General features: G+C 47.9%; 1 protein-coding gene across 4 annotated transcripts in view; it reads right to left on the bottom strand.

Annotated features, from left to right (window-relative positions):
- Positions 1-10,057, bottom strand: part of DHX30 (DExH-box helicase 30) — a 29,085-nt gene extending 19,028 nt beyond the window's left edge. The window contains exons 1-4 of one of the 4 annotated variants that reach the window (XM_025885206.2): positions 9,805-10,057; positions 7,839-7,933; positions 5,677-5,731; positions 543-638 (exon numbers count right to left, since the gene is read on the bottom strand). In XM_025885206.2, the coding sequence (XP_025740991.1) occupies positions 543-638; positions 5,677-5,704 (124 nt within the window). In that variant the 5' untranslated portion in view covers positions 5,705-5,731; positions 7,839-7,933; positions 9,805-10,057. Of the gene's footprint in view, positions 1-542; positions 639-5,676; positions 5,732-7,838; positions 7,934-9,804 lie in introns of those variants that run through there. The other 3 variants (XM_025885208.2, XM_073901131.1, XM_073901132.1) reach the window with 3 other exon arrangements.
- Positions 10,058-16,183: the final 6,126 nt, after the last annotated feature.

The following is a 16,183-nucleotide window of genomic DNA, read 5'->3' as shown; positions in this document are numbered from 1 at the left end:
ACATCCTCCCCAATCAAAAGGAGAGCCTACCCTGCCAAATGGACTGAGAGACAGATTTTAATGTCAGTAAAGTGCTTTGAGGAGCTGGGCGGGGGGGCGGAGAGGTGAGGAGGGGCTCTGCCAGGCATCCCCAGAGCCTCCAAGGTGGAGGACACAGGGCCTGGCAAGGGCTCTCCGTTCTGGCCCTGCTACAGGCGCCCTGTGCTTCCTGAACCGCCTGAGCCAGGGACCGCCTAGAAGATCCAAGCCCTGCAGATTCTCCACACTGGTGCTGAACACCCAGACTGAGCCTAGGCTGTATGCCTGGTCACACGAGGAAGCCCAAGGAGACCACAGGGTCTAAGCCAGGGGGCCAAGGATCATAAAATAACCCAGACCTTTCCAAATGATCTCTCCCTGAGGGTTACCACAGCTCCGCCAGCCCCACTCCTCCTCTCTTGCTTTCCAGAGGACCGGGACCCTGATACCCGGGCTCCCACTACCACCCACCTCCCCACAGACCCTGCACCAAGCTGATGCTGGAGGCAAGGCTCCTCCCTTACCTCGAGAGATGGTCCCTCCAGGGGCAGGGTTGACACACATGGGTGGAAGGCGGGGTGGGGGAAGTTTGCACTGACGCTGCCTGTGCTGGGCCCGATCTGGGGAAAGAGAGAGGGCATCAAGGTGGCATGTTCTCATGCCTCACAGTTACAGACCCCTGGCCTGACTCACCCCAGAGCGTCTGGGAGGAGCTCTGGGCAGCACGGCTGCCGGATTGTATGTGCAGCCAGTCACAAGCTCTGAGAAACAGTCCCACAAATCCCACACAGAAAGAAGGCAATTGTCTTACTTAGATGGGATATGCAACAAATTTGTAGAGATCCCTTCCAGACTCTCAAAACAGCCCTCAAACTATCCCTGTTCCCTGAGCCACCTTGGGGAAGTCAAACACCCATCCCACTACCTTCTCTATAGTCATGAGTAGTGAGGATCAAACAAGAAAACAGTTGAAAACTGGAAAACCATGGTACCACGTAAATCCCCTTGTCTGTCTTCTGCTTATGGTAGCTATCCCTGTGTCTGCTGTTGGTTCCCAGATGGCCATTTAGCGACCAGATCTCAAATTATTCTGTCCCGCTAAGAAATGGGCAAGAAAAGGAACAACTGACTGTTTGGGTCCTCCTTAAGCCAAGACCAGCCTTCTCTCTCTTTATAAAAGTCAATGGTTTGCCATTCCAAATACTTCCATTCATTTGGAGACTAAATACTACTTATCAGTGAGCTATAAAGTATGTTTTTAAGAAGTTCCAAAACTTTGATATGCCTGAACATCACTTTTGCACGGGAAGGTGGGACTGTACAAGGAAGTAAGGTTTCCCATGTTGAACACCACCTACGTGGTGAAGACATCACCAAATCACTGGGTCTGGGGGGAAAGGTACATGAGCTCTCTGCTCTCTTTGCCCTACTGGTTTCAATATGATAAATGAGGCAGGAGAGGAACAGGGAGACACACACACACACACACACACACACACACACGACATACTTGAGCAACATTCTGTTCTGCTACCATCATGTCCATTTCCATAATGCAAACTGGCTCATATGTAATTGGTACATGAGGAAATGGTATCAGTAAAACATGAGAACCCTCAGGTCAAATGTGATTTTTCTAAAGCAAGGGAACTGAAACAGCTAAGGCAGAATTATAATTTTCAACGAGAAAATAAAAGACCCTTTTATATATACGTATATGTACATATATACAATGTGCAGTCCCTGCAGCGAGGTCCTCCTCCCCCACACTACCAGCTGCACGCGCACCTTCTTGGCAGCCCCACGAGCTCAGAGCCCCCCTGCCCCCCGCGCGGCCTCGGCACTGCCAGCTCTGTGCCCGCGGGAACACGTCCTGCACGTTTCTAGCACTGCACCGCGCCACCAGCCTCGGCTGTCCACAGCGTCCTCCCAGGCCCCAGCGACTGCCGTCAGCACACTCGGGCCGTCTAGCTGTGCTAAACTGCCTCAGCCCTGTCTCTCCCACGAGCCCTCTTATGATATGAGAGGTGTGTGATTCTGCAGAAAACACATCCAGTGTTACAGCAGAAATGCCTGCAGAGTCTTCTGGAACAAAGTGCCTAGGACCAAGGTTTATCCTGAAACTAAGGTGGAAAATGACCAACTCAACCTCGCCAGTCCTGTTTGAGAAGGGCTCTCGTTCATAACTAGGGATGCTGGATTGAAAAAAAAAGAAATACATGATTTGGGGCGCCTGGGTGGCTCAGTCATTAAGCATCTGCCTTCGGCTCAGGTCATGATCCCAGGGTCCTGGGATCGAGCCCTGCATCGGTCTCCCTGCTCGGCGGGAAGCCTGCTTCTCCCTCTCCCACTCCCCCTGCTTGTGTTGCCTCTCTCGCTGTGTCTCTCCCTGCCAAATAAATAAATAAATAAATAAATAAATAAATAAATTTTTTAAAAAAAGAAAGAAATGATTTGATGATTATCTGTTTCCTTAAGCATTTTCAGTAACTAGGAGGGGGAGAAGTGAGCCCTCTTCTGACCATGGAGCTGGAGGAAAATGGCACATTCTTGCTGTTGATCTAGTGTTTTTCCAAGTTTTGTGCTGACTGTAGAAGACTCAGCTTGCTCTCTGTGGCCTGATCCTGATGGCATTACCTCCGAGAGACAAGAAACTTGTGTTAAGAAGCCAGCAAAGGCAGTGACAGGCCACTTACCAGGCACACGAGCGTGCTAGTTGGGCAGTGCTGGCAGATCCGCTGAATTACGTAAGAGGAAAGATGGCAGCCGCAGACCCAGCAGGCCACTGTCCACAAAGCTGCAGGGAACTGCTCTAGCTCGTACCTTCAGAAGCATCCAGTGGCCCGCCCCACTGAGACTCTAAGCGCCGGAGTGCAAGAAAGCATCTCTGACACAGAGCTGTCTCCACCCTAGTGTCTCCCACACAGGTGCTCACCCATGCGGCCGCCCAGCACGCCGCATGCTAAGGCCAGGCTGTCACTCTCTGGCAAAACACCAGCTGCAGGGCTGCACCCCAGAGAGATCCATCTACTCACATTTAGCAAAGGCCTGCCAATCCAAGACTAAGGGCCGGAGACAGACCACAGCCAAGTGCTTTTCCTATATCATCTCTAATCTTCATTATACCTCTGAATATAGGGGCTGGGAAACGGGATCAGGTAAGTTAATACCTTGTTAGTGTTAATGGGGACCAGATATGAACCCCAGAGAGTCTGACTCAAGCTTGACACCATGTGACATTTCCCCTCAGGATTCATGACACCTAGGGAGCTCATAATCTCATCATGAGGAGCAAAAAAACATAAAAACTAGGTAAGAGATAAAGAAGAGTTCTATATGACAATAAAAATGTCACAAGGCCACACATGACCAATTGCTGAGGTCATGGTGCAAACCACAAGTGATACTAGCATTCAGAAGACAGGAAAGGGCATTCAGCCTTATAGTCAGAAAAGAAAAGGTAGGTTTGCTTGAAGGAAAGTATTCAAGGCAGTAAATTCTTTCTGATTAGCAGTTTTTCCTGAGGCTTTCAAGCATAAAATGGTTGTTGGTAAGAATATAACACTTACCTGTGTGGAAAGCAAGGCCCCAAATCAGACTATGTCCGATTATTATGTCCTGAAGCTACTTAATACCACAGACTGTGATTTTACCAGGTGTCAGGCCCTGTTCTAAGCTCTTTATATGTATTAACTCATCTGATCCTTAGAACAACCCTGTGAGGCAGGTACTAAGATCCGGCCTACTTACATCATGAGGAAATGAAGGCACAGAGGCCCAATCACCTGCCTCCAGCCTTGACCAGCAAGGGTGCAGAAGTGTGATGTGAACCAGGCATCTGGCTTCAGAATTTTTGCACAGTGAGGCTATGTTGACTCCCATGAAACTGAATGCTAACAACGTCACCCCTGATGAAAAGCCTCTCGAACAAATCAATCCCCAGCCTAGAAAGAAAATCACAAATGCTCTAAAGGAATTTTGCCACAACTCTCTCCCCTGGTACCATCTCCCTATCACGTAGAAGTGAAATAACACAGAAAAAAGGAGGATTATGATTTTTACTGGGCTCTCCAACTCTTTACAAAATCAGTGCTGTTCATTCAGACACTCCCACCATGAGAGAACCTATTTTCATCCAACTTTCACAAGTGGGTGGACAACAAAGCCCACTGATTAATAAGTAAACACAAAGTGTACTTAATTTTCAGCTCAAAATATGCTGTTTGCACTAATCTCAAACCCAATATTTCCAGTCAGTTAACCAATGAAGCCAGGACGATAGAGATTAATTTTTTCACGCATTATGGAAACAGTCGGAGTGGCTAAACACAAACAAGGAGGGGGCTCCTGAGTGGCTCAGTCAGTTAAACGTCTGCCTTCAGCTCAGGTCACGATCACAGGGTCCTGGGATCAAGCCCCATGTGGCTCCCTGCTCAGCGGGGAGCCTGCTTCTCCCTCTCCCTCTGCTGCTCTCCCCTGCTTCTGCTCTCTCCTGTCAAATAAATAAAATATTTAAAAAACAAACAAATAAGGAGGCAGGAAGAGGCTGTTCTGAATGCCCTGATACATCCAGCCCTCTTTCTGACCCCATTCAACAGGACGCCACTCAGCCAAGGTTTTCCAGGCCTCTGGGAACATAAGTGGGAGAGGAGACACCATGCGGAGGAAGACCTTTTTTTTTTTGGTAGGCTCCACACCCAGTGGGGAACCCAACATGGGGCTCAAACTCACCACCCTGAGGTCAGGAGTCACATGCTCTGACTGAGCCAGCCCAAGGCCCCCACGGGAGGACCTTTTACATCAGCGGTTATGGAAGGTCTATTATGGTTCTCACTGATTTGTAAAATATGCTCAGAAAGGAGTCTCACAGTCAGCATCAACAGAGGTAACAGGCCTGTTACTCACTGGTCCGTTAGAGGAGGAAAGTCATGCTCCTAAGATACGCAAAGCCCTCTGGAATGTGGTCCTTGAAGGCTTCCCCAGCTATAGCACTTCATGTAAGCAGGAATGAATGCTACCCTACAGCCTAGCCATGGCTCAGTTCTGCCATTGCTCACACAATCCTCTGACCCCAGCTGCCGGAGAGCACGGGTTCCAAAACTTGCCACAGTTTCTATGACCACTAATATAGCAATGACTCAATCCACTTTCCCCAGCGTTTGCTGAGGCCTACCCCGTGCAGAAGGCTGTGCCAGGTGCCACAGATGATAAAGAAGCATGACAGGCCCTGGCTGCAGGGAGCTTCTAGTCTAGAGATATGACGATTAGTTCAGAACAGACTAAGTGCAGGAAAGTACAGGCACGGTGCTGAGGAAAATCAGAGGAGAGAGACTGCCCTTGGCTGATAGAATCAGGAATGGTTCATGGAGGAAATGGTGTAAAACACTGACTTAGAAAAACAGATGGGAATCCAATGAGCAGTGAGTACATGTGAGAGGATATTCAGGGGGAGGGGCAGCAAAGGAACAGAGGGACTCCGTCAAGGAGTCAGCCCCAGGTCATAAGCACCGTGCAAGGGGAAGGCAGAGAAAGGACTCTGGCAAGTCATGCAAAGAAGGGGTCTGAGGGTTCCACACTGGTAAGGGATCTCCGCAGCCCTCACAGCTGTCCATCACACGGAGGGAGAGCCTGAGGTCACAAGCACAGCTCTGTTTTTACCTTTTCTGAATGAGTCCAGGCTGAACATTTCTGGCCAGGAGGGAAAGCTGGAATCCTAAAAAGGAGGGTCGAGAGGCAATGGTTACTATTCTTGGTCCAGGATCCCACAGAGAAGACTTCAATAACACAGACAGCGCTGTCCAGAAGGTGAGAAAAATGAAGCTTTTCACTAATGAGCCCCAACTGCTGCTCCAAGTCTTAAGGATGGAAGGGCCATCTATGGCTTTATTACATGGCTTTGTTTCTTTCTCATTGAGAGCTTTCTTCTTTTTTCTGTCCTAAACTCCCTGAACCCTGCTCAACAGAGCGAAATGCATTTCATTGGAGAGACATATTTCCACCTCATCACAATACTTGTAATTTTCCTGGGACTTCTGGGAAGAAAGGAAATTCTAAATGGACCCCTTTCCTCATGTGGCAGCAGCGAGCGGGACTGATGACTACCCTATGGACAAACTAGTTTACGGGGCTTTCACAAAACCCAGTCAAGCCCCTAGGGATGGGACTTGACAGCAGTATCAAAGAGTAACTGTATTGTAATTCAAAATAAAAAGCTCCTCATGGCGGAGTCTATTAAATAACAAATATTAAGTTAAAGTTCAACCGTTGCACAAAAGTTTTGGTACATTTTGTTCATTTAACTGAGGAGTACACCTAGAACCTCAAAACATACACACACACACACACACAGAGAGAGATAAGTAACACCTCTGGCTTAATGATTTTGTTAAAAAAAAAAACACTCAAACTCACTTATAGATGTTTTTAAGAATATAGTAGGTACTCCTAGGTTGGTGCAGTAACCTTATGTGGCCTCAGTTTAAAAACATCTACACACTGTGGGGTGCCTGAGTGGCTCTGTCGGTTAAGCATCTGCCTTCGGCTCAGGTCATGATCTCAGGGTCCTGGGATCAAGCCCCATGTCGGGCTCCCTGCTCAGTGGGGAATCTGCTCCTCCCTTTCCTTCTGCCCCCTCCTCCTGCTCATGCTCTCTCTCAAATACATAAATGAAATCTTTATAAAAAATTAAAAAACAAAAACATCTACACAATGCTTTAGCAAACCAGGATAATGTCCAATATTACAAGGAGTCTAATAGGGCCTATACTCCTGCTCCTGACTGCTTTTCCGTCTAATTCTCAAATGGCGAGGAGATGGGGGTGAAGGGATGACCTGGGGCCGAATCTTTCAGGTCCATAGCAGGTCTGCTCTGATTGCCTCCTCTCCCCCAGGGATGCCAGGAATTTCAGCCAACAGGATATGGCAGTTCAGAGAGAAAACTTCAATATCCACGATACAATTCACTTTAAGAAGTTACATTCTATAGACTCTTTCCAAATTAAAAAAAAAAAAGGGTATAATTTGAGATTCTAATCTTAAAGAAAAACCTGAATACTATAAAATCTAAACCATCTACGTGATTATTATTTGAGACAATACTTTCTTGCTAAGAAAGAGTAAATTAATTTGCTTGTAAACAGACTGCTCTGCTTTTAAAAAGTCCCCGACCCAAGGGGCGCCTGGGTGGCTCAGTTGGTTGAGCGACTGCCTTCGGCTCAGGTCATGATCCTGGAGTCCCGGGATCGAGTCCCACATCGGGCTCCCTGCTCAGCGCGGAGTCTGCTTCTCCCTCTGACCCTCTTCCCTCTCGTGCTCTCTATCTCTCTCATTCTCTCTCTCTCAAATAAATAAATAAAATCTTTAAAAAAAAAAAAAAAAAAAAAAGTCCCCGACCCTCTCCAAGGCTCACACAACACTATCTTTTCCTGTATCAGTCTAAAAGATATGTACGATATTCAAGATGGGATGTTTTAGAGGCATTTCACTGAGCTCTAGAACATTTCATAGAGATTGAAAAGAAAGCTGAGTTCCTTGAAATATAATTATGTTGGAAACTTTTATGATTCTGCGTTTCTCTTAAATAATTCAAAGATAAGTAAAATAATATGCTGTCAAGAGTTCTTGCATAATGAAACACCACTTAAGTCCAGGTAGAGTCACTATGGGATGAGTCAAGGACAGAGAGATTCCATAATGACTAATTAAAAATGATACCCTTCTTCCAAGACAGCCACAAATGCATTTAATACATGCCTTTGCTCTACAGCGCGGCGAAGCATGAGGTCCGCCACTGTTCCGTGTGCGCGGCTAAGTCAACTTACCTTACACGAGCAGTGACGGTCTCAGATTGCGTAGGCTTTTGAACTGGAGCTGAATTCTCTCCCTGCTATTCCTCATCACGAGGCTGGGCCTCCTCCTAGAAAACAGAAGGCTGGGTCACTACAGTGATGGGCCCCACAGGGAAAAGAAAGTTGCCGCAAACCACTGAAATCCATTTACTAACTCTAACAACAAGGACAAGTTTTGTCAATGGCATGAAGCACACACTGGACACACTGGCCTCACTTCAGGACCCGCCCTGACAGTCTCACGACTCATCAGATTGTGAGCTGCCCTACACCGACACCTGTGAGATACCAAGAAAGAGATATGGTAAAGAGGGGCTTGTAGTCCTGAAAGCATTTTCTCCAAGCCCAGAGCAAAACCTGCTTCAGTTCTGAGTTCTAATCCCATCATGGCTCTAATATGACCCTACCTAAGGTAGATAAACAAGCTCTTCCAGATTAGGAAAGTAACTAAATGTTGAAGGCCATTTTTATAGTTCACAAAGTACTTCCATAGACTTTGTAGCACTTAATCTATGCAACTAACCAGGGAGGTTGAAATTATCTTTCCCAGAGAAGGAAATTGAGGCAGATTTTCCCAGAGAAAGTTACACAACTTGTCCAAGACCCCATAGCTGACTCAGGACAGAATGGAAGTCTGCAGTTAGGTACTGGATTCCAAAGCTTTCCATGCTTATACTACACTATTTTTCTTATTTCCATGATACTATGCTGTTGCCTAGATGTCCCATGGTTCATTCCTGGAAATAATATTTTATAGTGATACAAAGGCTGAAAGGGGCAAGATGGGTCCAACTGATAAACTTTGGACCATGGCTACATAAGTTAAAACACTTGGAGAATAAATATCTTTTAGAGGTAAAAGGACAACCTACACAGGTAAAAAAAAAAAAAAAAAAAATGCAGCAAAGGATGTATTTCCCGCATCTTAAACAGCTCTACAAATAAAGAGCACTATCATGAACTCCATCAGGAAAAGAGGCCTCCCTCCTGGAAACTCCAACACTCCAAGATTTAAGTGTAAATTGTGAGATATAGTCAAGACCCACAATGACAGGGGTTTTGTTGCTTTCAAAGAAACTGCAAGGGAAACCATCAGACAATGTCTCCTTTCCCTCTGGCCAGTAAGTTGCAACCAAAAACAGTTTGAGAGTGCACCTGGCCATCTGCAGTCACCTGCTACAGTGTATGGCAAGCCCCTGTGTATTGGGGTTGCAAAGTGGGACAATCTCTGTCTTGCAACATCACAATTAAGGTGATCAATGTTGCTACACGAGGACTAGCCAGACAGCATGCTGACGCCATACTCCGGGCTTGGGGGTTCTGAGGACCCCTGGGACTCCAGTTCACTGCAAACAAAGGACCCAACATGCATTAGGTCTTCCCCTGCGAAATGGGGCAAGTCACCACCAGCAAACAAAGAACACCTCACCCCTTGGCCTCCCCCAGTGACAAGGTCGGTGCAAAAAGGGGCAAACCAGGGGGGCCAGAATGCACCAGGCCTCCCTTTGGACGAACGGTCCAGGCGGCACGGGGGACAGACAAAGGTCCCGGGGCACTCCGGGGGCTTCCTCCAGGCCCTGCCTCGGGGAACGGAGCATCCCCTGAGGCGGAGGCGTCGTTGCGCCAATGAAGCGGCCTCTCCCGCGGTCCCCGCGGAGCCCCTGGCTACCAGGCCCGCCCCGGCGGACCGGCCTGGCCCCCGCCCCCGCCCAGGCTCCATGGCAACGGCAGGCCGAGGCCTGGCTGCCCACGGCTCGGCCGGGCCGGCTTCGCGGGCAGGCCTAGGATGCCCGGCCTGCTCCTCGGGCCCGCCCGCTTCTCCGCCCCACTCTCCGCCAAGCCGGCGGTCGGACCCGGGCCCCTCCTCGCGCCGACCACCCCTGGCCGCGGCAAGCTCCTCAAGAGGACACGAAAGGGGAGAATAAAAAGCCCAATTCACCTGTTGTTACAGATGTGAAACAAGCCTCGGTGCACCGCGCATGAGCCGCGGGCCCCCCCAACCACGGCCGGACTACAACTCCCACCAGCGGCGGCGCGGCCCCTTCCGGGTCCCGTGGCGGAAGTCCCGCCGGCCGCCCCGGCGCTCCCCGCCCCGCCTCCCGCGCCAACCCCGCGTCTGAGCGGGTCTCCAGCGGGTCCCCCACACGGGGCTCGCAGTGGCCTCCCAGGGCTCACGCCGCTTGGCGGCCAACCCGCGGCGAGACCCCGGCGCTGGGCCCAATGGGGGGGCGGCCGCGGCGGGCGCAGGCGGGACTTCCGGCAGAGCGGCCGAGGGGGTGGGCGCGCGGGCTGCTGTGGGGCCGCGGAGGGAGCGGGGCTGGGCTGCCGCGGCCGGCGCCTCACACCGTGCCCCCTCGCAGCGCCTCAGCATGCAGCGGTGTGGGAGCGGGAGGGCCCTCGCGTCCTCTGCGCCCCCGCCCCGCGGCCCCCGGCCAGTCAGGGCTGAGCCGGGAACGAAATCCTGCTCGGGCTCCGGACGCTGCACCCGCCTTCCTCGCCACAGCCCGTTGCCACGCCTCTTCTCCTCTTCATCTCTCCTCCGATCTTCTGTTTCTTTAGGGAGGTGAGAATTTCTGCCTCACGACGTTGTTAGGAGGAGGCCAGCGCGATGGCACGTTGTAAACTGTACAACGCTGGGGAAAGGACAAGGTGGCACTTGCTGATCCGAGTGCCGCTGGGCGGCTCTGGAGGTCTCGCCCCCGCCCCCTGGCCTCCGAAGTGAGCAAGGGGCATTGTCCCTGTCACATGCTGCGGTCCTCTAGATGAGGCCCCTGTGGGAGTTCGGTGGCGTCCAACTTCAAAAGGAGAGAACTCAGATGGGATTGCTCTGAGGCTAGGTCAAGATTTTGCAGCTGGAACGACCTAGAATACGCTTTTAAGACGTGGCCTTTTAAGGATATACGAAGAATTTTTCCATATCCCGTCGTTTTTGTCCAAGCAATTAAATGCAACAAGTGTTTTTTTTTTTTCTCTCTCTCTACATCGGACAGAAGGGTGGGGGAGGTGAGCGTGGAGCATCATCCACTCATTCAAATAATTATTACCTTTTCTGAGCAGGACATGGTGCCGGGCTATGGTGTGTGGGAAATGATCCCTGTACAGATATTTGAGTGAACTGTGTAGCAATTGATAGAAGCATGTTTTGGGGGTACAACAACCTGCCCTCGAGGGGCTTAGGGCCTGGTAGACAAGATGAAAACATTATGTGAGGCAAAAAGAAAGTGATAAATGCTGGGGAGGAGATACCAAGTGTTAGAGGGTTGAGAGAAAGGAAAATCAAGGAGAAGGAACCACAGAAGCAAAGACACCAGTGGAACAAAAGGCAACTTCTAAGAATATGCAGTAGCGGGCGCCTGGGTGGCTCAGTTGGTTAAGCGACTGTCTTCGGCTCAGTTCATGATCCTGGAGTCCCGGGATCGAGTCCCGCATCGTGCTCCCTGCTCAGTGGGGAGTCTGCTTCTCTCTCGTGCTCTCTATCTCTTATTCTCTCTCTCTCAAATAAATAAATAAAATCTTAAAAAAAAATATATATATGCAGTAGCTTGGTGTGACCAGAGGGTTGGATATGTGTACCAGCTTTAGAGGCAATGAACAGAAAAGTATGGCGGGGCACGCGATATGCTGAGGGATGTTAACTATATTTGTACACAATTATCTTTCTAAGATACTATTTTTACAGTTCTAAGTAGTAAAGAACCATTGGATTTCAGGAAGGTTATTCTAAAAGTGTGAGGGTAAAATAGAAGTGAGGGTACTAATGAGATGAGGAGGTACCGAGGGATTCAGCTGTGCTCAGGAGTGAAAAAGGCAAGAAAGAGGTATGACGGTGATGGTAAAGCGCCAAGCTGACCCCTGGCCACAGGTGCGTGGAAAGGTGACTGAGATCTGTGCCGGGGGACTGGAAGGATTGAGCACCGTTACCATAATGAAGGGACAGGGCAGTCGGAGATGATGGATTCCGCTTCATACAGATTATGTTTGAAATGCTATTGGGAATGTTAAGTGATGGACATGTCCCTACTGCAAAAGATGTCCTGACAGAATGAGAAAAGCAGGTAAACAAGTCTTAAGAAGACCTAGGGGAAACCCTGCAAAAGAGGCACAGGGGCGCCTGGGTGGCTCAGTTGGTTAAGCAACTGCCTTCGGCTCAGGTCATGATCCTGGAGTCCTGGGATCGAGTCCCGCATCGGGCTCCCCGCTCAGCGGGGAGTCTGCTTCTCCCTCTGACCCTCTTCCCTCTCATGCTCTCTCTCAAATAAATAAATAAAATCTTTAAAAAAAAAAAAAGAGGCACAAGTGGAACACTCATATTGCTTTTCCTTGCTGCAGATTTTCCAGTTCTAGTTTTCTTTCTGAAGGACCTCTCCTTGAACTATTCTTTTTTTTTTAATATTTTATTTATTTATCTGATAGAGACACAGCGAGAGAGGGAACACAAGCAGGGGGAGTGGGAGAGGGAGAAGCAGGCTTCCCGCAGAGCAGGGAGCCCGATGCGGGGCTCGATCCCAGGACCCTGGGATCATGACCTGAGCCGAAGGCAGACACTTAACGACTGAGCCACCCAGGCGCCCCTCCTTGAACTATTCTTAATGAATGGTTGTATCTGGTGAAGTTGTTAAAGTGATCCACTTTATAAGATAAGGTGAGTGCCAATGAGTGTCTTTTTCCCTCTCTCCTGTATATTTCCCCTCTTGTTTACTGCTCATTTCCTTATCACTACCTTATTTTCCTGGGTCCAATCCCTAGACTTCATTCTTTGCTAATATCTCTATCTAGAAACTCCGCTTCCTCAGACCATGTAAGGCCCTCTAACAGTTTCTTCTTCCCCATGTGGTAGCACCCAAGGTATATCTTTTTTAGTATATGTGCTGCCGAAGCGAGCACATCCCAAGGTATATCTTTGATCTGTCTTCCCCAACTAGAACGCCAGCCTCTTGGAGTTAATATTTGGGTCCCAATGCCAGGTAAGTGCTCCAAGGAGTGTTTTGTTTTGTTTTTAAGATTTTATTTATTTATTTGACAGAGACACAGCGAGAGAGGGAACACAAGCAGGGGGAATGGGAGAGGGAGAAGCAGGCTTCCCGGTGAACAGAGAGAGCCCGCCCAATGCAGGGCTCGATCCCGGGACCCTGGGATCATGACCTGAGCCGAAGGCAGACGCTTAACGACTGAGCCACCCAGGCGCCCCTACAAGGAGTGTTTGGATAATGGCTTTCCTTCATCAGATTCTCATCCTGTGGGTTCATGCTACTTAGGTTACTTTTCTTCAGTTTCTTAAGGTTGAGGTGTTGGTAGAACCAATTTTATTTTATATATTGAAGTAGAACTTGTAACCAAGGCCATCGAGCCCCAGAATAGAGGGTGGAAAAAGAATGTAATTTTATAATAACTCATGGGATCTATAGCCACGAGAAGTGGGCTCAAAGACCTCCCTTACAGCTCCATGCTACTGTTTCTGTGTGCCTGCAGGAGATTCTGTGTTGCTAGCCCCACAGTATTTCTTGGATTCCTTTAAACCTGCCCACACTTTCTGTCAGTAGTCCCATTTGTAAACTCTTCTTCAGTTGCCTAGTTTGAGTGGCATCTTCACCCTTATGTTTATTACCCCAGACTAAGGTAATTTTGTGGGTACTTCAAAGTAGGTTTCCAAAAAAGGCTAAATACTCCCTTTCTGTGCTTTGTCAAAGTCAGAGCGGAGTAGTTGGCAAAATATACTGTAGGGTTAGAAGATTCTTAAATCAGAACAAAGTTGAACCAGATGACTTTTCAGGCCATTTCAATTCTGAAATCTCATTACTCTAGACAGAATTCCATTTACAGTGGCGCCTGGGTGGCTCAGTCAGTTAAACCGTCTGCCTTCAGCTAGGTCATGATCTCAGGATCCTGGGATTGAGCCCCGCATCCAGCTCTGCTCAACAGCGAGTCTGCTTCTCTCTCTTCCTCTCCGTCTGTGATCTCTCTCAGTCTCTCTCAAATAAATAAGTAAATAAAATCTTTAAAAAAAGGCGGGGCTGGGGCCTGGGTAGCTCAGTCGGTTGGGCATCTGCCTTCGGCTCAGATTGTGATCTCAGGATCCTGGGATAGAGCCCCATGTCGGGCTCCCTCCTTGCAGGGAACCTGCTTCTCTCTCTCCTTGCTCCTGCTCTCTCCGGCTACCTCTCTCTCAAATAAATAAATAAAATCTTCAAAAAAATCTTCAAAAAAAAATTCCATTTACAGTTAACTGGTGCTTATTCAGATCTCTATGTAAATACGGAAAATTCCATAAACTCTGGTTTTTATTAAGGTGGGAAATTAATTTACTTAATATGCAAAGAATTTACAGATTAATTTTTTAACATCCATAATGCAATAAAAAATGGGTATTGGGCATGAATAGGAAGTGAGCAAAAAAAGCATTGCATATGACCCTTAGGTTTAGGAAGAGAAAAGTTCAGCCTTGCTTTTTTTTTCCCTAATATATTATCTTTTATCGTGGCAAAATACACCTAACATAAAATTTGACATTTTGACCACTTTAAAGTGCACATTTCAGTGACATTTGCTACATGTACATGTTGCGCAACCATCAGTACTATCTAGTTCCAGAACATTTTCATTACCCCAAAAGGAAGCCCTATGTGTACCCATTAAGCAGTCACTCCCATCTTCCTCCCACCCTCCCCAGCACCAGTCCCTGGCAACCACTAATCTGCTTTCTCTTTCCATGGGTTTTCTTATGCCAGATATTTCATGTAAATGAAATCATATCACGTGGCCTTTTATATCTGACTTTTTTTCAGTTAGCATCATGTTTTCAAGATTTGTCTGTTTTGTGGCATATGTCAGTACTTCATTTATTTTTTCTTTTTAATTTTTTAGTAATCTCTACACCCAGCATGGGGCTCGAGCTCACAACTCTGAGATCAAGAGCTGCATGTTGTACCAACTGAACCAGCCAGGCCCCCAGTACAATATTATAATTGTAAATATAATATATTTGTAATATAATATTTCATTTTGTTTGTCCATCCATATGTTGCTGGGCATTTGGGTTATTTCCGCCTTTTGGCTATTGGGAATAGCACTGCCATGAACATTGGTGCGCACATTTTGGTTGGAACACCTGTTTTAATTTTGGGGGTACATACCTAAGAGTAGAATCACAACTTTGCTTTTTTTTTAAGGTCTACTCATTTTATTTATTTTAGAGAGAGAGAGCACACGTAGGAGGAGGAACACGGCGAGAGAAAATCTCAATCAAGCTCCACGCTGAGTGTGGAGCCCAACATAGGGCTCGATCTCACAACCCTGAGATCATGACCTGAGCCGAAATCAAGAGTCAAGATATCCAACCAACTGAGCCACCCAGGCACCCTGCAACTTTGCTTATTTTTTAAAGACAGTTAAAACTATGGCACCCATTTAGCATTCTTCCTTCAATGATTTGTAAGATTTGTTTTCTCTCTTCATCTGGGTTTCTGCTCAGATGTTATCTCAGAGACTGCTTCCCAGACCACCTTGTGTATTTATTTGTGTTAGCCTTACTTATTGCTTGTTTCTCCCGTATAATAAAGGTCTTGAGGGTAGGGACTTAATTCTTTGTTGCCGGTGTCTCCTTAGCACCTTGCATGGGATCTGGCACTGTTGAGAAGTAGGTGCTGAGTAAATTCTGAATGGGCACTTCCACTTGGGAGACAAGCACTCATACACTATTGCGGGAACTGTAAATTGGTACTACTTATTCAGAGGGTCGTTTGGCAGTGTCAGATTTAAAATGTTCATGCCCTTTGACTCATTTCCATTCTAGGAGTTTATCTAACCATATCCCCATATATATGTAAGAAAATTCATTGCTGGGGCGCCTGGGTGGCTCGGTCAGTTAAGTGTCTGCCTTTGGCTCAGGTCATGATCCCAGAGTCCTGGGATCGAGCCCCTCATGGAGCCCCACACTGAGGCCCACATTAGGCCCTGCACTGAGCCCCACTTTGGGCTCCCTGCCCAGTGGGAAGTCTGCTTCTCCTTCTCTGCCCCTCCCCCTGCTTGTGTGCGCTCTCTCTCCCAAATAAAATCTTAAAAAAAAAAAAGAAAATTCATTGCTGCATTATTTGTAATATATATTTTTTTAAGATTTTTATTTATTTGTAAGAGAGAGAGCACAAGCAGGGGGAGCAGCAGGCAGAGGGAGAAGCAGACTCCCCGCTGAGCAGGGAGCCCAATGCAGGACTCCATCCCAGCATCCTGGGATCATGACCTGACCTGAAGGCAGACACTTAACTGACCAAGCCACCCAGGCATCCCTATTTGTAATATATTTTTTCTAAAAAACCTACCTATCC

Source organism: Callorhinus ursinus, unplaced genomic scaffold (genome assembly GCF_003265705.2).
Source record: "Callorhinus ursinus isolate GAN/ISIS: 27379988/994484 unplaced genomic scaffold, GSC_fseal_2.0 scaffold15, whole genome shotgun sequence".
Classification (NCBI taxonomy): Eukaryota; Metazoa; Chordata; class Mammalia; order Carnivora; family Otariidae; genus Callorhinus; species Callorhinus ursinus.
Note: the sequence above shows the minus strand (reverse complement) of the source record. Positions and strands in the feature narration are given on the sequence as shown.